General features: G+C 33.5%; 1 protein-coding gene across 4 annotated transcripts in view; it reads left to right on the top strand.

The window, feature by feature from the left end:
- The window catches only part of LOC109535451 (teneurin-a), a 272,613-nt gene that overhangs the window by 140,564 nt on the left and 109,929 nt on the right, over positions 1-22,120 (top strand). For all 4 annotated transcript variants that reach the window (XM_048661444.1, XM_048661445.1, XM_048661443.1 and 1 more), the window contains exons 2-4: positions 11,879-12,165; positions 13,847-13,969; positions 19,253-19,451. In XM_048661444.1, the coding sequence (XP_048517401.1) occupies positions 11,879-12,165; positions 13,847-13,969; positions 19,253-19,451 (609 nt within the window). The remainder of the gene's footprint in view (positions 1-11,878; positions 12,166-13,846; positions 13,970-19,252; positions 19,452-22,120) is intronic.

Genomic DNA, 22,120 nt, shown 5'->3' with positions numbered 1-22,120 from the left:
GAGGTAAATATTTTGAAAGTTGTTAGGATGTGCAGTATCATAAAAAGTATTGATTATTGATTCGCAAATAGCAATGTATCTGTTCAACTCATTAGTGTTACCGTCAAAATTTGGTCAAAAGTTCGTTTTCGGTTAATTCGACGAAAAAATCAGTACATTCGATATGTATTGATTCCCGAAAATCCGCACGACTGCGCCAGTTATATTTTGGACTTTTGGATTTTCGTTTTTAAAAACTTTATTTTCACAAATACAATACTTCCTTTAGCTCTGACTTCTCTGACTTCTCTGACTTCTCTGACTAATCTGACTACTCTGACTGACTGTAATTATGCGTTTAGCAAGTATATATAAGTTACAAAATGCAAGTTAGCTTAAATTATGATAGTCCGGGCAGTTTACAGGTTTAAGCGTCACATAACTCGTGTATTACATTAAGCAGTCTGAATTTTGGACACATTTTGCAATGGTCTCAGGTTTTTGAGAGGAATCATTGTGGCAATTTTCTCTATACTCATTAAGTCTCCTCATATAACTTCAGCAGTGGAATGACGCCAAGCCTCTCGGTTGTACAAAACAATAAATAATACAAATTGGGAAAAAAATTGTCCACCTTTCCACCTTAAATTGATCTTATATGTTCTTCAAACATGTATAGCCAGCAGTTTTTTTAATGTGATCAAATGGAAATGAATTATGTTATCCCACCTTTATGAAATGTTACTTTCTTAATGCTTGAGATGGATTGGTTGTGCACATATGAGCACATGTACTGTACAAAATAATTCAATGTTTTAGATGATTTCTTTACACAATTGCGCTCCTGTATATTTTGCTGATCTGTATGTTTGTTTCTTAATTCGTTGTTAATTGGAAAATCCAACCCAAAATAATTAAACTACCGATTACTAAAAATTATTTTTGCCAATAATGATGTCCGTCCTATCAATAATCTTAATTTGATGCCATCGTTATTGTGGGAAAACTGAAATTGCATTTCACCCTGTACCATTAAAAATGTTATAGCTACCAGATTGGACGTTAACTGGGTCGTAGAAAAAATCCATCTTTATGCACATTTTCCTTAACAAGAGTCAATGATCCGAGCAGCGAAATTTAGATATACCTATCCCAGCCCGATTACTATGCACTCGCCTGCTGGCTTGTTTATCTCGAGGTGATCTCCAACACTTCATACATATTTTAGGGCGAATAGCTACACTTTAAAAGCAAAATTGAGTGTATTGATCCTGACTGTCAGAATTTTATGAGCGGCTCCCCATACTGCTTTCTGCTGTGAAGCCTCAGTTAATACCGACGGTTGGATCTTTAGCATATCAATTTTAATAAATTGCACACGAAGTGAATCGATTACCCTTGCTCGGGCAAATCCCTACAAAAGGCCATAATGAATACAATCGGAAGCCTAGATGATTTCACAGTGGTTGAGCATCGCATCGTGTGGAATTATGCACCCGGTTCGACCAGTGGGTCGGCCGATTTCCAATCATTTCAATAATTGCGATCAATTATAACTGTCAAAAACTAGAATTTATTATGGACTGTGATCGAGGGTTTGAGAAGCGTGCACCATGGGTGCTGAATCGATTTATATGTAAAATGCAGCAAAATGTGAATGGGATTACTCATAGTAGGATTGACATATGGAAATGTACCTAATCGTTTTAATAAAATATGAATCGTATTCAATCGAATTATGAATATATTACTGTGGTAAAACGAATTCTTACAAAGCAGTAATTTTTGCGAAAATATTTCGCGTCGTATTGTAACAAGAGAAATTAAGCTAAAACTGGCCAAGTCTAAAAATCAATTTTTGATAAATGCACTTTTAACCCGAGCCAAAAATTATCTCAGGATCGTTTTTGAAACTTGGTCAATAAAAGTATATTTTAGTGCACCTGTTTGTCTGGCCTCGAGGGACTCAGTTTTTGAAGGCAAATACACTGACAGATAGAATTAGCGCACCACCTACACATTGTCGAATAAATCACTTTTTCCGCAAGTAGGCTGGTAATAACCATAGTAACATTTTACAGAACCAATGGTTTTGTATGCCTTTCTATTCATGCCAATGCAAGTTTCTGCTGGTTCTGTGTCATTTAGAACATCTCATCATTGTTTTTAGCAAATGTGGTAGGTACTATTTTTGATTCAATTTTCTTGCTTTTTCCTAACTTGTGGGTGTAACTGAAATTTGTTCGCATTGTGATCTCTTCAGGAAGAAATTGTCATCTTGTTGGAAGAAGGACATTTCCCACGTGAGGTCGCCAGAAGGTTGGGTGTTGAGCATACCACCATTGGTCGATGTCTTCAGTGTTTTAGGGAAACAGGTTGTTAGGGAAACAGGTCTTGGTCCTACGCCAGCCGACAGGGCAAGGCTGACCAAGTTCCACAAACCAAGTGGACGATCGTTGTATACGACTGCAAGCTTTAAGAAATCGGTTTCTTACCGGAAATGAGATAAAAATCGAATTAAAAATGCCCGAAATGTTGAAATTTCTTCCAAAACGGTAAAAAGAAGTCTAATGAATCCGGATTGAGGGTAAAACATCCTGCTCAAGGTTTGCACATAGCTCACATGCAAGCTAAGCTTCAGTTTGCTTGAGGACACGTGGATTGGGATTTGTATGACAGGAACAAAGTTTTGTTTACTGATGAAATTAGAATTAATTTAAAATCTTCGTATTGGCGAGCTTCTATTTGGAAAAGACGAAGAGAAGGATATAGCTAAGAATGTTTGATTCCCCAACTGGCTTTGTGTGGTGGCTCAATAATATTTTGGGGTGGCATTTCTTCGGAGGTCCGTACGGACCTTGTAGTGATCCGAGGAAGATCATTAACTTCCCAGAAGAATACTAAACTCAAGCGATTTTATAAAACCATGTCGTACTTTTTGCACCTCACATAGGCGACAATTTCGAGTTTATGGCTGATAGTTCTAAATCGCACCGAGCTCGGATCGTGCGCAAATATCTTAATGAGGTTGGCATTACTTAAACGTAACTTAAAACTTAAACTTAAGCGACGTATTCAACGACGAGATCCTACTCCTGAGAACTTGGCTGAACTGTAAAACGCGGTTCTTCAAGAATAGTATAATATACACGAAGAATTATTTACAAACTCTTTTATGGCATTTCTAGACGTTTGAGGAAAGTTATTCGAGCTAGAGGCTGCAATACCCGCTATCGAAACGGTTAAAGACGGAAACTTTACTGAATTTCAAATTTTATCTCTCATAAATTTTTACCAAAAATTTGATAAACCAGTGATTCATATTTTCTTTTATTTTTTTCCGAAAACATTATCATATTACTTTCAAAAACAATGATTTGAGTTTTTGTTGGGTTTATAACATTTTTTCTTTCAAATTTATAGATGGTGCGCTAAGTTTGTCTATTAGTGTATACTAATTATGTTTTTAAATTACTTCGCCAACAAACACAAATACGACAATTTGGGACTTGGCCACTTTTAGCTTAATTTGTATGGCTTCGTGTTTGCATGTAGTATTTCTAAATTACATAATAGTTTCATCTATTCATCTTAGTTCTAATTACATCAACCTACTAATATACAGCGTTGATCATTAGTGCGTAAAAGTGCGATATATCAATAAATATGAATTTTAGAGGAAAATGTCTCCCATGAAAAATGTTCGTGTTTCTGAGATGCGAATTTTTAAAATTATTTTGCAGTAAACGGGGTGCATTATAAACGTGTGGTCGTAATTAACTAAGTTTTTTTTAATGGAACTCCCCTTTTCTGCGCTTTTCGGATTTATCCGAATTAATCCAAGTGCATATATGTGTTAATTCATAAGGAGATGTCCGTAAACCGCTCAATTAGCCTCTAACTTGCATGTTTTTAATCCTCAAAAAGTTGCTTACTTCAAATGGAACCTACCATTTTTTTTCAGTTTTCGAATTTAACGTCTAATTTACGGCAGTTTATTTCAGTTGCCCACGTCCCAAGAATCACCATTTCTAAGCTATTCGGAAAAAATTTCAAAAATTATTTCATTTTTATTTTGATCAAGTTAACCGGGTCTTGTTATCGGGTACAAAATTTTGCTTGTTCCTATTGAAGTATGTGAACTTATAAGATATAAATTGCACACTGTTAATCTTACTTTTTATTAATTTGTGTGTTTTGTGACGCATTTGCTTAAAAATAATGTTTTATTTAATTATTTATATTTTATAATATATTTATAATATTAAGTTTTTTATTTAATACATTTTTTGATGGTGGACATGTGCCCAGTTGACTTGATTCAAACAAAAATTAAGCTGTTTTCTAAAGTTTTCCGAATAACTTAGAAATGGTAAGTTTTAAGGTTACCACACCTTGCATATACTAGCTTTGAAAATTTGACGGTAAACCCTAAAATTGAAAAGAAATGGGGAATTCCATTTGAAATAACCAAGTTATTGAGATTAACAAACATGCAATTTTGGGCTTTTGATGGGCGATTGGTTGTAAACTTTTCGTAAATTAACATACGTCAGCACGTACCTTGTTTAGTCCTCTTGGAGGTCCACAAGACCAATTTCAAAATTCGTAGCGATTAGGGTATACCGCCAATTTCTGTGGAACCCAGCAGCTGTGAAAATTTTCATATTTTTCCGAATAATTCGAAAACCGTAAATTTTCAGGTAAAACGTTCGAAATAACTTACAATGAAATTTGACGATAAATCAAAAAAGCGCAATGAGGGTCGGAGTTCTATTTAAAAAACCATTGTTGGTAACTACCACACGTTAATGACGCACTCTGTATATTGAAAGATAATATTAGAATGTGCACCTTTTAAACGTCAAAAATTTTCTTAGGAAGTGTTTTGCTCTAAAGTTCATATTTACTGAGATATCGCACTTTGACGCACTAATGAGCTACCCTGTATAGTTTCCTTGATTAATGAAAGAGCAATTATGTCACATTGATATTCTGAAGCAGAGATTTAATAAAATAGGACACTGTGGGAGTATTAGTAAAGTTGCATTACTCAGCAAAATAGTTGATATTATCGCATACAATAGAAATGTTGAGCTTTTAGCCAATTACACTGCTCTCAACAACATGGTTCTGTCACTATATGTTCAAGTCTGTCCAATTTCTTGTTACTTGCTGGCTACTGGTCGAACGTTATAAGGATAAGTGTTATGTGGATATTGTCTACATTATTTTTACTACTACAAAAAGCTCTACTTTGTTCTTGTGTAAAAAACTGTTGGACTTATTTTCCAATTTTCCTTTCCTGCAGCAATTTTATGGCCAATATCAACAGCATAAGAGCTAGTTCTTTTAATACTACATTTGAAGTCCCGCAGGGCAGCAACTTCATTTCAAAACTATTTAATTTGTAATAAAAGGTCTGTCACAAATCGTTAAATGCGCCCAGTTTTCGCTTCATGTGGATGGTGGATTTTTCCCATTAAAGATGTATTTAACTGTTTCGATTAGCAGGAAGATTTGAACAGTTTTGCATGGTGATCTGCTGGTGATTGATTGAACATGAATTTCCCTGAATGTAGTTCTATGACAATTTACAGAGCATATTGTTCTAAAGTTTATGCTTATTCTTTAAATGGAAGGGTGGATCTATATAGAGATCTGCAAAGAATCTTGATATATATTATTCTGCGACAAATTACCAGAACCGCATACTAAATTTTACGTCACATACATATTGTACTCATTTGTCACTTGATAATTCTTTGTTTGATATGTTTTCAAATGGTTGGATAATAAAATATGGATTTGACAGATTTTGAGACAAATTTTGAGAAAAATGGATTATCAGTTAAAATAGTCATACCACCACCATTATGGCCTTCTACAGATATTGCTTGAAACCAGTTTATTTAAGAGCTGTGTCTTTTCCTGCGCAGAATTTTCTATAAAATGCTGACTACTGATAGACTGTCCTAGCTGCTTGTCACAAGTGAAAAATGATGATAATTTGAGTCAACTTTTAATTTATTTCGAAACTGACATTTTTTTTGGAAATGGCAGACGTGTACCTACAAGGGTATTTCAAAATCTGTAATCATGCCTATTATTAGGCCACTGCACTAGAATGACCTGGATCCTTTGTTTGATTTGGTTCTAATCTAATTTAACAGAGCTGCAGAAGTAAGTTATATTTGTGAATGTAGTTGGTTCTGTCCTTTCTGAGTATCAATAATTCTGCTATGAAATTTCAGTGGTTAATGAATATGTTTCGGAATTTTGTCTCATTTGTTATTGATCTTATAATGTTTATTTAATTTTTGATAGTTGTTGCATCTATATGAATGACAATTTTTGTAAATAACAGTCAGCATGTTTCAAGCGGAGAAAGGTTATATAATTAGCCCCACTCATTTTTCTGCCGATAGTTCGCAACTAAAGCCCTGTTGTGATAATTACTATAACATTGATGAAATCGCACACAAAATGTCCCACTAGCCGAATCAGACGTTTTGTTCGATGCCAACAAGGGTATCGATCACGAAATGCGTTGTTAGAAAGCGTACTAATATGTGAAGTTTATTTAATAAAACTTTGGATTTTAGGTCGTTCAAAGGTGCTAACAAATTAACGCAGCATTGAACTTGACTCGATCAGTTCGGAAGTAACACGCACAATGACCATATGAATGTGATTAAAATCAATTATGAATTAAATAAAGAAAATATGCCACAATAATGATTCGATAATCTGCATTTAATGTAATGTAAAATACGCCTTAAAACAAGTTAAAAAATTATCTACCCTTTATAATCATCCAAATTGGATTGTTACAACAATGTATGTGCAACATACATGACAATGTTTATTCGAGACAGAACTTAGATCATTAATTTGAAAAACGGATCAAAATTTTGATTAATTTGAAAATTACATGCGCAATTAGCAATTATTTCGCATGTAGTATTTGCTTTAACAGGGGGGTTTAGTTTAATTAAGTGTAGATGCATTAGACAGTATTTGATTTCTTTACCTAATTGAGACGGTTAAACGAACGTTAACAAAATACGCAGTTATCCTGTATAATCCAGTATACCAGAGCAATTGTATAATAAGCTCCTAAATAAGGAAACATCTCGAACCATGGAGACCGGGGTTCAACTTTGGTAAATTTAGAAGACAGAAAACTTTCTGAGTTCAAAAACAACGGTTGTACATGGTCTCAATTTTACATACTGCTAAAACTTCCATTGCCATGGGATCAAACTAAAGAATTCAGATTAGTGTTTTTATTAGATTAGTTGGGTATATATTGAGAAGATGCGAGTCTTAACTTTGTCTATAATTGAACTGGAAAAACAGAAAAAAAAATGTACATGTGATATTTCCATTTTCGAATGACATTATTCATGTTTCATTCATTTTCATAACATAATTTTGTATTCATAATGATCACAACCTGATAGTGGCAAAAACATTTTTGTAAACCAAATTTTATCCAAACCATTTTCCTCGCTCGTTGTAAGCAACAATAACTTCTATTTTATGTGCTGTGGACCTCTATCACTTTCACATTTCTACATACAGAATCGTAAACATCCACGGGTATGTTTATGTTGATAATTAAATTACACTTGTTGTGGTAGTAAATCTAGCCCACCAATCAACATGAAACAAAATTATTCCTCCGTTCTGAAATTCGGACAAAATAACGGAACAAAGCCAAGCATCACAACACGCACGAGCTTGTTATTGCTTATGAAAATATAATTTTACGCTCTACTGGCCTGGGGTGTGATGCCACTCTCCCCCAACGTCAATAATATAAATTGCTTTTATTTGCAGGCCATGCAAATTTCGATGTCGGCAGCTCACAACTTCAGTTATTAATATGCATTAGGTTAGTTTAAGCCGATATCGATGCTCGGATTATAATTTACCCAATTCGATGAATTTTCAATTTCAAAGAAGATTTGTTTTGATAATCGCACGGGTCATGTGTACATTCAGATTAGTCGATGAATCGTAGGTAATGGTAGAGCGAGCCACCTTCAAGGAAATCAAAATGGAATACATCCTACTAATAATTTGGCAAAAGTCTTTCATTCCAGTAAATTCATAGCACTCGACGAACGTAATTTTATATAAACATTATTGTGTGAGTCGTCTAACTTTGACTCCTTAACTCAAGTTTCTCCTTCGAAGAATTAGATATGTTACGAGTTCAAAAGGAAAATTAATTATGTATCTCGTAGTTTCTGGATTAAAGTTCCAGAGCATTACTTAAGTTCACTGTTATTTCAGTAACATTTTGTGTTCTAGTTGAAAAGCTTTTTCGCTAATGCAAAAATTCAACACAGTTTTGAGGTGGAGAGTGTCTCTAGTTATTCGAAAGTTTATTTTAAGGTGTTCCTATAACGTTTTACGTAGGTGGCATAAAATTACAAGGTCGAGAAGTTTGATCGTTAGTTGCTAGCTATGTCCTGGGTGAATAATTGCGATGTTGGATCTAAGAAATTGTATTAGTTTTTTTAACATTTGTATCGGTTAAAACCTGAATTTTTATAGTATTTCCGGAAAATGGACAACATACTTTGATCACTTGATGTATTTAAAACATTGTTTGGTGTGATAGACATTTTTCAATATTTACTCAAACGTCCAGATACCAATATCGAGGATTGTTTACGTTTTCTAATTAATATAATGTGGATAGTCGAATGCTCGTTTGAATCTGGAGGTTTAGCTGAAGACATATTAAAGTTTTACACCATAAACTAGTCTTCCTGTCCCTGGAAAACATGTTACCTTAAGAGCGCTGCTTAACTCTATTATTAATTATCCATAATCGAAATTGGCATTAGTTCTTTGTAGTAGCTATTTAGGTTTACTTGGAGAGAAATGAAAAAGTCCGAAAATTTAAAAGGCTTAGTAGATTGCATGGGATTCCCTACATAATTACTTTTTCTGTTTTGTCAAGCGGATTTTTGTTATTCATGCTAGCGAATTTATAATGTTTTTCCTACCGCGGCTGCTTTTTAAAACTATCTTTCAGCTTTGAATTGAAATTTACCAATGCTTACAGAATTGAAATAGTCCATTCAAAACAGGTAAATTCTGCAGAACAGAGAGTTTTAATTGGTTGCGAGCTGTAGATGAAAAATTCATATTTAAATTTTGCCAATCTGCCACATGATTATTAATTGAGATGGTCACTTAGTAATTGTGGATTGTCGTAAATGGAACTGATGTAATCGAGCCTTTATTTCATTTTAAGAATTTTAAAGTGGTCGGTTTGCTTAATTGAGGAGTTTTAATAGAAACTAAGAACTAATTAAGAATTAAGTTATTGTTTATTTATGGTGTTTTATGCACCGGTTATTTTTTAAAACGTCCAATAACCAATGGTGCTGGTAAAATTATGTAAACTATCGATTAAATTTTTGCCCCAAACTTATTCATCAAGCAAAAATAAAACTTCTTATTGTATATAACTGTTTCTAATGGCAAGAATTACGTTAGCGATTTGACGATGCTGAAGTTTACTTTGAACGAGAACCAATAAACAATTTCTAACATCAAGATTGTTTGTGAGTTCTATTATAATTTTTGCTCACAGATTGGCTGAAATTATTGATGACTAAAATCAGTATGTCCATAACAAATTTCAGTAGCATCAATAGACACATATCAAATGCTCTGAAAGTGCTGTATAAATCTGCAACAACTATCAAACTGAAATAACGACAGTTTTGTCATTTTTACTAGTCATTTTCTAAACAAGAAAGTGCACGTTATCTATATTTTCATATTTTCAGAGACTTTAGCAGCCATATCCAACTTTGTTTTTTCTTAAGTGGGGTTCAGTAATTTGTTAAATTTTTAAGTCAAAGATATTATAATTTTTTCTTTACCACTTGTATACCTGACTGTAAAATAACCCTACTAAAAATATAAATAATCCATGATTTCCATAAGTGTCACTTATTTTTGCAATTTAAATATACGTATGTTCTAAACAAAATTTAAATGGAATTCCGTATTTTGTTATGGCAGGTTAAGTTCCACCTGAACCTCTAACTAAACGTATTGTAGGGACCTAATTGAAACTATTTTAAATTTCTATAGGATGCGTACAGCATTAAAATTTCATCATAATAGAAATTTATTTTTTGCAATAGGAATTATATCTTTGCAATTATAAATTTGAAACGAGCAATCATGTCAAAAAACGTATAGTTTCATCTGCCCGAATGATGTTGATATGTGGTAAGCGATTCATTATACACATATTGATTTTAGAAATGGTTTGAGTTAAATCTGATATTAGTAGCAAAAAATAATTTCTTCCTAATTTTTGGCCTAATAACTGGCGCCATGGTCGATACGTTTAGAAATATGCCTATGAAACACCTCGAATCGCCAAGTTCTATCACGCCATTATAGTAGTACATACTTGCATAAAATAAAGCTGCGTTATATGGTTTCTATGTAAAAGCCGATCTCAAATAAAGCCATTTTTAAAATTCCAAATATAATGACACCTGAAGTGTAATTTAGTAACATATAAATAATTATATTCACCATCTTCCAAAATCCCATTAAAACTTTTTCACGTGCAATCCAATGCGGAAAACAACATTTTATTTTCGCGAACGAGGAAACTTTAGTTTTAGTCTGCGGATAATTAATTATTGTGCTGTACAGAGTTCGCCATAAAGTTAAGTTAGCAAAATAAAATTAGCGTCTGCTCGCCCTCCAGCTTAAAAGGATAGTAATTGACTATTCTGTGTAGCGAGGATCTGAAATGGGGTCGTTTTCGACAATGGAAGTTAATGACCGCTCTTAGTTTCACAAAGAATTTCCCGGATTTATGCAAATATTTTTGGTCGGCGGTCAATTCGGTTAAAACTGATTTTGCTAAAAGCTCGATGGAATCCGTAACTAATATATTATGTTTGAAATCTAGTTAGTGGAGTAAATTATAACTATGACCAGAAATACAATTTATTAACTCTGTAATGAATTTTGAGGCAAATATGCAAACATTGCATATACTAACTGACTACTTCCTACCTACTGGATAAATAAATTAAATCTCATATTTTTTACATTGGATGACCGAAGATATGAAAAACTGTAATAAATAATAAAAAGAGGATATTCGAATGAATTATCCGTCGATAGCCAAAACTGGATTTTAGTAAGATTGAGGTCATTGAGGTTTGTACATTTTACAAAATCTAAAACTTTAACTGGCGCAGATTATTGCTCCGACATCAGAAATTTTTCACTTTCAACAAGGGTACTCATGGTCACTTAAGTGCGCTAAATTAAATGCTCAACATTTCATGACAAAATTTGTTATCTTATATACGTAAATGCGATTGCTACCATAAACATGCATATTCTCCAAAATTATATCCCCTAGTGAAAAAGCCGTTATGTCTCGTATTTCACCAGATAAATTATGTATTTAGTGCATAATGAAATTAAAATATTCCAACGTGTAATAGTACAATTGATAAATGTCTAAATATAATTGCACCTCCTATCTAAAAGAGTATCTTTGGCACTTTTAAAATTAAAATTTCCTGGGACTATTGGAAAAATTTTGAAGCCCCTCCATAAAGATAAAGAAATATATCACTTCAAAAACCATCATTTTATTTTTATAAAAATTTCACAATTTTGAATGTCCAGAAGCAAATAATATATGTATTTTTTAATTCTGAAAAACTTAAAATCGCTTGCGAACATGTATCTAAATAGATAAATTCTACTGGAAAGCCGTTTTGTTATTGGGTTTCGACATTGCTTCCTTAATCTGTACTTAACTATATATCGCTATCAAATTGCTTATTACAGAGTCAAATAACATATAAATTATCTTTTTCAGAATGGCTGGTTTACAACAAACCCAACTAGGTCAGACCTTGCAACAAGGAGGTGGTCAAACCAACACCTTAACGTCTCAAGTTGCCACCCAACAGTCCGCCCCTTTGGTTGTACCAGTGTTTCCCATTCGGCCTGCCCCACCACCAACATCGTCCCATTATTCACCATACTCACCGTCCAGGTTCCATATCGATAAACGATGCCAATATCGATGCTCATGGAAATGTTTCAGCATACTTTTGATATTTTTGAGTGTGCTGCTTACTGGAATGCTAACGTATTTTGCTGGTAAGTTAATTGCCCAGTAATATCAAAAGATAAATTGAAATTTAAAGAAAATGGAAGGAATTTTAGCAGACGAGAAACCCCACCAACTTTTTTAATGCCTGAAAACGACGACACTACACCAGACTTATTGCTTCACACAACCAACTTAACCAACTATATTAACAATATCCAACTGACAAATGAACTGGGATCAGATCACATGGCAATAACTTTTGGCTTAGACTTAACACTAACGCAACCTACCCTCAGCACACCGAATCAAGAGAAAAAGCTAAACTTAACTAAGACTGACATAGACAAAGTGAGACAACACATACATAACTACATACAATCGCAAGTACAGACCATCTCAATTGAAACCATACAACAACAACTTTCACTAGCGATAAGAAAATTCACCCCTGAAATAAAAAATGTTTTCTACCGACACACCCTATCCAAATTCATACTGAGACTCATCAAACATAAGAGAGAACTTTACAGACTATATACTTACACCCAAAATAACGACCTAAAAAATACACTGAACCAACTCAACAGGAACATTAAAACTCTGATTCAACAATACCGACAAGACAAATGGTTAGAAACATGTAAGGAAATAGAAGAAGACAAGGGCAAAACATATTGGCAAAAAATCAAGAAATTAGCACAATACAAGAAAACTAACACTACTGGCACAATTGACGAAAACGGAATAGAACGTTATACAGGCAAAGAGAGAGCTGACGCATTCGCCAGACACTATCAAAAGGCCTTCAGCATATCGACAAACCCTAAGTTCGACAATGACAACTGGAACAAGATCAATGACTGGTACTTGAACTACTTTAACAACTCACCAAACTATACTTACAAACTAATCACAGACACAGAGTACGATGAAGGCCTATCACATATCAAAAACACAGCTCCGGGAAAGGACAAAATAAAGGCAAAACTCCTGAAAAGCTTAACCCAAGAAACCCACAAACTCATCCTTTCTGAAATGAACAACTGCATCATAAATAACAAAATTCCGAAAACATGGAAAAGTGGTGTAGTAATTCCTATACCTAACACTGTATTTTATTGCGCTTTGAAATTGAGAAAAAATGGTTATTCGATGCAATGCTCCAATCTGTAGATACTGATTTGTTCACTGAGTTTGATATAGGTACAGTATCACAATGATTATTTTTTATCTAGCCCTAAGTGACATAATATCCAAAAATCACCTAGAAAATATGTATCCTAACTATTTTACGTATTTAACTCAATTGCGAAAATAATTCATATTTTTCTAATTAACTCAAAGCTTTAGTTCAACTGATTCAAAAATATGATGGTTCCGACAATCCAATTCATTTTATTTATAAAAAGTATTAATTAATTTAAATTCGTTCTCATGTTAAATAAAAATTAGTAATTCTGTCCATATTCTATATACGAATTTATACCTACTACTTCCTTACATTTTAGCTTTTTTTGATTAAATAAAAATGCACAGCCGGCACCAACAAATCAGTTTTCTCAAATACACCTCAAATCCTTTAGCCAACCGCTTAAAATGCAATTAACACAGCAATCAATGTATCTAAGTTTCTATATTTGGATCGTTTTAGGAAAACCAAAGCATTTATATGGATATTTGCAATCCCGATTGAATTACCTTATGTCGATTTTCTTTACTTATTTTCAGCTGTGAGCTCAATGAAAGCAAACATAGATGCACCTAACTGCATATTGGTTCAAGACGTAAAGGATGGAGCAACGCAGGATCAGATCACCATGGGCTCAGAATCAACGCAAATACCCACAGAAGGTACGCCTAAGTATTTTTCTTCGTGAATGAGACTAACATTAAATATTGAGAAAAATTGAACGGTATGGTCTTATACTATTCTAGGTACCATCCACCATTTATCACGAGATAAATTCCTATCAATTCGGCTTAATAAACTAAGTTAAAGTTTTGGTGAAATAAAATAACGATATTAAAAATAATTAATAAGTATACGATTTATACTCACTAATCACCGTCAATCAATTACCGTCAAACGTATATGTAGGTATACATAGATTTGAATCTATACGACCAATCAATAGAGAGCATAACTAAGATGATATTATGGCGAATTCACATATAAACTCTATTTTAAGATTTTTTTTGCTTTATCAATAAAAACATAGTGAACCGCCTAAAATAATATTTTCATTATTTCATTTGGAATGGCGATATTCGATCAACCTGGAGTGAAGTACTCTAAATTACACGTTTTTATGTAACGCGTCGGTTTAATTTATATGCTAATATAAATTTTAGAGGTGCTGCAAATGGAATATGTTAAAATGATGCTGATAACCACGGAACAATATGTTTAAAACCAAATAGATCGACGGCAATTTTATATATTTTTCCGTAAATTTATGAGTTTTCTTTGTAATAAAATTGGTGTAAAAATCAATTTCAAGTAAACAGAAAGTATGTATGACTCATTTTCAGAATGTGCTCGATGTGTTGCAACAAATGATTTCTCTTATTGATAAATTCTGTAATGAAGTCAACCTTCCATTTATATAAACGCCTCTTATAGAGTCTAACCTAACTTCCTTCAGTGACCACTGTTACGCAATGTCTTATTATTAAACACACAATATAGTTTAGCACACTCTTAGGATTGTTCGCTCTTTTCTTCGCAGAATTTAACAGGTTTACCTATATCATTCATAGTAGTTACAAAGTTCACAGTTAACTTAAATCAACCTGTATATATTAATCGTATAAATAACGTGCACTCACACAGTTTCGCGTATTTCCGATACCACATTTCAGGTGTTTTAGTAGTTTAGTTGTACTAGGATTTGTCGACTTTCTTTTCGGTTTGCTACTCTATCCTTTATGACTTTGCAGATATTATAAAATGATTTACAACTTGCTGATTTATTTTAACTCCTTTATAAACACTCCTTGTCAGCCCATTGCTTCAAATAGACGAACCGTAACAAGCATCACGAGAGCTGAAATGTATGGCAAGTTTAGGGACCGTTCGACGACTCCCCACCCGGAGGTAATGTAATCAGATCAAGGAACATTCCCTGTGAGACATTTATAGATCATATTTTGGTACGGGAATTGCCTCCCTATTGAAATCATATATCTTGATTTCGAACTTAACGAGGAAATATTCGTATGTAAATAACGCTTGAGAATAAAATTAAAACGTTAGTTACATTGAAACTGCTTTGTATAAATATATTCGTTCGAACAAAGGAATTGTCGCCAACGGCGAACTGATCTGGTATTCTCTCTCGAAAATAATAATGTTTTAGTGCTTCTAGCACTCCTGTTGGTTCTATGTCTAACTTTATTGCCTGCTTCTTTACATCAACCCATGACTTGAGGGTATGAGCCTGTTCTGACCAGAAGTTACAAACTGGATTTGGATCTTCCTTTCCATTTGCAGAAACACTCCATCACATTACGTTCTTTATTACAACAGCAATTTCCAATGTTTAGTTGTGCTTAAGAGTTTTGTGTATACCTGAATAGGGCGCGATTTGCTATTAATCTGTTATATTTAACATAATATAAATAATAAATATGATGTTTAAGTTGCATTTATTTTTGAAAGAAGTCTTTCATCTGGATTAGATTCTACAATTGGACAAATAGCAAAGTTCTCATTTTCGGAAATGTGACTTATTTTGTATAGTCTGACATTTGGATCAATTTAAATAAAGGGTTTCCACAATGAACACAAGTATCTTCTTCTAGAAATAAGAAGCCGTACTTTGATCTTAAAATACATAGCTAATACGTGTTGACGCTTGGTGTATGAAAGTAATAAAATGTTAACATGACATACTCAATTAGATGACTAAAAATATAGCTGAAAATGCGTATTGTTTTGGACCGATTCAAATACTGTTAAAACGCTAATTGTGGAAAAATAAAGACTAATTTCTAATCATAGGGTTACTTTTGACGATAGGGTTGATTTTTTGTTTCCTATGTGGAAACGATTTATGAAAATCAATTTTATGCACGGTTCGAATAAATTTTACAGTCAAAACCGCCCCATGTCACATAAAGTTACTACCATAAAAATGTATTCACAACCGCGTTAACCGCCTTAACCTTTATAACTGTTTTATTACAAAATTTATTAGTCACAAGAAACCTACTCCAGATGTGCAATAATTCCAAATTTACAAACTAAATTTATTCTTATTTGACTTTAATTTATATCTAGTCTAGAATAGTAAACATTATTAAATGCTTTTTAGCTTGTGAAAACTGTTATTTAAAATCATCATCAATAAAGATATAAATTTAATCAATATGTATCAGATATAAATCATATTTATTGCAGTACCTACCTCACACCGAAGTATCTATTCTGCTAAACAATTGACAGTAATTCCTATCTCACGGCCTGACAAAGACCTGAAACAGTTACTTCCTGTGTTAAATCTAGTTTTTGTTAAAACATCACTTTTGCTTTTTATCACCGTTATATGCTCAACAATATCTTGTTTTTAACTTTCTGTTGTCTCTCTAAAGATCGTGTGGATTTACCATCTCTAAACCTTCACCGTTTTCCCAAAAATAGATCACAAACTAGCTATATTATCATTCAAAACGGTCTAATATGTTACTACATAAATTAAATTACTAACTGCATATCGGCAGCAACTATGACAACTATGCAACTATGAAGGCTTTCACGGCCAGTCAAATCACATTTAGAAATGTTTTCCGGGCTTTGAAGCCGTGGTCCATGGGAATTTCTTCCTGACGTTTCGTCCACAACTACGGTGGACATTATCAAATATTGCCGGCCGGGCCCCATAAATACGACAGGGGATCCGGTAGTTGTGATCGGAAAGCACCGGAGATCACTTCGCCCACTGCCCCATCGCCTTTGATAATGCTTCCTTTCTAAGCTCAATACTTGAAAAAATGTATTTAGTAATTTTCAAGTTATATTATTTCTAGAGAGAAAGCCCAAATAAAAATATTTAATAGAAAAGCTCCCTTAAAAATGCCTTTCTAAGTATGCCCTTGAATATTATTTGCCCACCTATAAATCGCCATCTGCCATAACGTGTTCGTCGGGTTCCTCATTTAGTTTTATGTAACGTACACTTGAGAAACTTGCGATGTTTGGTTGGCACTGATGATTTCGCAAATAAACGATGAATTCCAATTTCACCGGCAATACGATTCCCGGTCAATTCATGGCTAATTCAAATCAAATGTTGCCCCCTTACTTTGGCTCAATCCCAAACTTTGTAATTTTGTAATTGGAGTTTCTTTGGGAACTTGAAAGTTTTCCCATTTCCGTTAGCCAATGCCTATACACATATTTCCGAACAGGATAAAATTGCAAAAAAGCCGTAAAGTTTCAAAGTTTCTCATACTGTTGTCGTTAATTTCTGACAATGACATACTATAATTACCGTGTCTAAACAGCGAACACTTCCTCGAAACTTCTTGCAGCTACCACGGCACTTTGTTTCTGAGTTATTTATTTCCTTTAATAAAAAGTTTTCTCTTTGAAGGTGTAAATAGGGTTTTTGTATGGTTTCTGTCGTCCCGAAAGTGTTACTTTTGTTTTGCCGATGGAACTATAGAAAGAAAGAAACCCACTAAACTCAAAGCAAGTCAAATCGAGAAATTAATTTGCAGTTAAGGGGTTTGTTGTAGCATTCGACACATTTTACTTCGCTTTGAAATTAAACGAAATGCCGAATGAATACTGAGCTGGATTGTTTAACTTTTTTGTAGTTAAGAGTGGCTTCTATGAACGAATTATGTAATTGGTTGGTTAATTGTATTTGATTTCCTCAAATCGAATTATATATTTTGCTAACCCATTGACTTGACTAAGCAAATGTTTTTTTTACAAAGATGATGCCATGCTATAGGACTTCTTTTAGTGCCGGTGGTCGGATATCATCACACTATTTTTACTTTATTTGCCGCTATTCTGAAAAGTTCTTTCGAGCTACAAGTAAACCGATTCCTCAGATTTCTCAACCATGCAATTATCTTTCTACCAATGCTCCTTCTTTCCTTTATCTTTCCTTGCGTGATCACTATACGACACACAGACCAATAATTTTTGAATAGCACGGGCACTTTTTGTTGTTTGCATCTTACTTAAGCTTATACCTCTTTCATTTTCCTTCGATATTTACTCACAGTGTGTGTTTTACATGCATCTATTGTTTAAAAAAATTAGGCGACCATGAAACAAAAAATTTATAAAGCGATATGGATCGCTTAACAACAGCAACAGTAAAGTTCCATTAAAATAGTTTAGAAAAGGTCGTCAGCCAGGAAGAAAATTGCCTATTTATTGAATTTAAGAAACAACATTGAATTTGCTACTTTCAAAAAAGTATCAATATTTCACAATATTACTCAGACGCTTCCAATAGAGGAAATTGAATATAAGTAAATGTCAAGAAACAACTATTTTAGCAAAATCGATCGATTTGATTTTATTTTATTAATATTGGGTTTGCGAAAGATAATAATGCAATAACAGTGTACAACATTACCTATTGAGTTAGTTCCACTTCACTGAAAAGTAATCAATCCTTTTGCAAGATAATATTTTATTTGTAGTTTAGCTTTTATAATAAAAACACCTAAAATCGAGATGCTTAAAAATTAGCTAATACTAAAATACACGTAGTAAATAACAGTATTTATTAATACCTGACTATCCTAAGCGTAACAAACCCTTACCTTATTGTAAAATTGTGAATAAAGGGACTTTCCACTTTAATATTTATCTTCTACGGTTTTGATAGTATCATGGTCTGGAATATAAATACGATGTTTATATAATGTGGGTCGTTTACGAGATAAGCGCGCAAAATATGTTTGCCAGATCTGGTCCAGATACGTCAAACCGAACGCTAAATACTTATGCATCTTACACTACAATCTAAAAGCTTTCTGTTTCTGTATGCAAAAAACTGTACACCGAATTCATTATTTTCAAACCTTGTGAATGCGAAATCAAATAAACTTGATGAAAGATTGAACAGTTGTATTTTTCCGCTGAAGGATTTGGTATTTTGTTTCCAGAATCTCTTCCGACCAGCACTGCCGAGCATTCAAGTGCAACAACACAACACAGTTCATTGTTGCAATCGGCTCAACAACAACTGCAATGGTCTCCTTTGCCATTGGAGCAACGGGAGTTGGATATACTGCATTCCGCAACTATTCCACCATATCAGTTTTGGCATTCTGAGTTTCGAAATAAGCAACCAGCCTTCTTCAGGTAAGCGGCTAACAAAATTCTGAACATTTTTTTGTGATTGGCACTTGGAAATATTATAATCATATACCACGACTACGAATTTTGGCTACTATCCATGTCTCGAAAAATATGTGTTCAATAAATAAAATAATAATAAAAATTTTACACTTTTGCAAGAACAATCTGTATAAAAGTAGGGCCTCTAAGTAAATGATTCTTTTTTGGCGTTTCTGGCAATTCGCATCTCGCAATATTTTGTCATTTGAGAAGGATCGGTAACAACATTTAAAACTGCATCTATCAGTTATTATAATAAAACACAAATACTTTCAAAATCGTTAATAATATATAGTATAAAACTTCATATACACAAAGCGCAGTTTTTAACAGCAATTTCGATCGAATTCAACTTTTGTGCGTGAAAATCCGGACTGGAATTCGCATTTCTATCTTAGCCTTGGCAACATTTTCTGTTGCAAATTCTCAGTGAGGGAGTAAATGCATTTATGACATTTAAATAATTCACAAAATATTACCTGAATCGATTCAATCAATCAATCCTATTTCGACTATAAGTTAAAATTCGTCAGATTTATAAATCGCACATAAAAATGTCAAAACTGTAAAATTAGTATTAATTGAAATCGGTGTTTGGTAAGTAGGTGCATTCTTTGTAGGAGGCGATAGTGCACGTAATTTTGGATATATTTTTCTTTGTTAGACCATATTCCGAAAACTCTTAGTCTCCGATCTACAGCGTGTAAAAGTATTAATTTAAGATTTATATTTTTCAATATTGTGGAAACCCCTTGGATATGATGATAACCCCATGATTGCCTCACTAGTACCTAATAAAGAATTTAAATGTGTAAGATGTGTACATTACACATGTAAATACGTTTTTGATGCACAACTGTTTTAATCGCTAGAAAAAAAATTGAAGTAAATGAAATTGGTAACCAACCAGGAAACTTAGGGGTAGCGGTATGAATATTTAATTGTTTGTTCGTCTATATTGCAATTTTAAAAAGCAAATAATCATTTTTCAAAGCTTGGTAGCATTTAAGATTTATGTTGTCTTTGTCATTTATCACTACTTCCGAATTTTAGTCTATTTCTGTAGTTCATTAAATACCAATGGAAGAGAACAAAGTTGTTTTGATAAATGCTGAATTTTTCAATGAATTCACGTGAAGTTACTTTTCCATACTTTAAGGCGCACCCTAAATACACAAAACTCGTACCTATGAAACCTATACGCAGCTCAACCATATTATACCGTATCAAAGGTGTTTTCTCCAAAATAACATAATTGAACACGGAAAAGCTCTTCGACTTGCGATTTCAAGGGCTTCCACTTGCCAAGTGGAAACCTCTTATTCTGTTTATTTCTTGTTCTGTATTTCCTCCGTTTCCAACTAAAATATTTAGCTACGCAACATATATTTTTCAAGTGGATAAGAAAGGAAATAAGCAGTTTTCACTGAGGACAGGAAAATTCTTTATGGAAAATCGAATTAAATTTTTTGATGTTTTATCGAAATACTTAGGTACAAAGTACAATTTTAATTTCAGCTGTCGTAAAAATGTTTGTTCCTCTTGAGCCATGAAAAATTATACTTCTAATTAATGCCACCTGTCGTTTTTCTAAGTCTATTATCTAATCATGTCTACTTAAGCACGCTTTTTAATTTTCGTTGATAAAGTGGTTCAAATAGTTCCAAAACTTCCAATTAAAAAGACAGAAGGTCCATTTGTCACTAGCCTTAAAATATCTCCGTTGCTTCATTTCGCTAATGTTACCATATTTTTCAAATTCTTTAACAGATATGTTCGAATGTATGTGTTAATGACAAAGATTAATTTATCTATTCTTTGCGAACTTTCATAAAATATTCATCTGGAATGGTAAGATATGAAAAAGACTGGAAGGAAAATTGTTGATAAATTTGCGGCATTAATTCTAATGGATTTCTTTCAAAAGTTTGCGGAATATATGTTGGCGGTTCTGACTTTATTTAGTTAGTCAACAAATGTGTTTTTACTTTGAAACTCAGAAAACGGTCACTAAAGTTTTCGTCGGTTTATATGTAGCGCGCTGATGGCATCCTTATTCGAATCGAAGGTAGGAATTCATATGAAATAGTCAAGTTCATTTAGCTTGTAAATCAGCAAAAGTTACTTATTGATCAGTTAAGCAGCTAAAACTTACTAATTGATAAAATGTTTTTATCAGACTATGAAGGCTTTCACGGCCGGTCAGATTACATTTATAAATGTTTTCCGGGCTTTGAAGCCGTGGTCTATCGGAATTTCTTCCTGACGTTTCGTCCACAACTGCGGTGGACATTTTCAAATGCGATGAGGCAGTGGGCGAAGTGATCTCCCGTGCTTTCCGACTAAGAATGATTCAACAGCTGGATTCCCAGTCGTATTTATGCCGCCCAGCCGTACAGATATTGGAGAAACACCAAGTAAAAACCATTTTCAAACCAACTCGAACCATCCAACAGACTTTGAGATCGGCCAAGGACAAACGAGACCCTTTATCAGCACCAGGAGTCTACAGAGTTCCGTGCAGTTGTGGAAGAACATACATCGGCACCACAAAACGAAGCATTAACACTAGGATCACGGAGCACAAACGAAGTTGCAGATTGGGACAAACGGAAAAATCAGCAGTAGCGGAG

Source organism: Dendroctonus ponderosae, unplaced genomic scaffold (genome assembly GCF_020466585.1).
Source record: "Dendroctonus ponderosae isolate FM_Combo_2020 unplaced genomic scaffold, Dpon_F_20191213v2 Dpon_F_20191213_1, whole genome shotgun sequence".
Lineage (NCBI taxonomy): Eukaryota > Metazoa > Arthropoda > Insecta > Coleoptera > Curculionidae > Dendroctonus > Dendroctonus ponderosae.
This window is presented reverse-complemented; position numbering and strand designations above follow the sequence as displayed.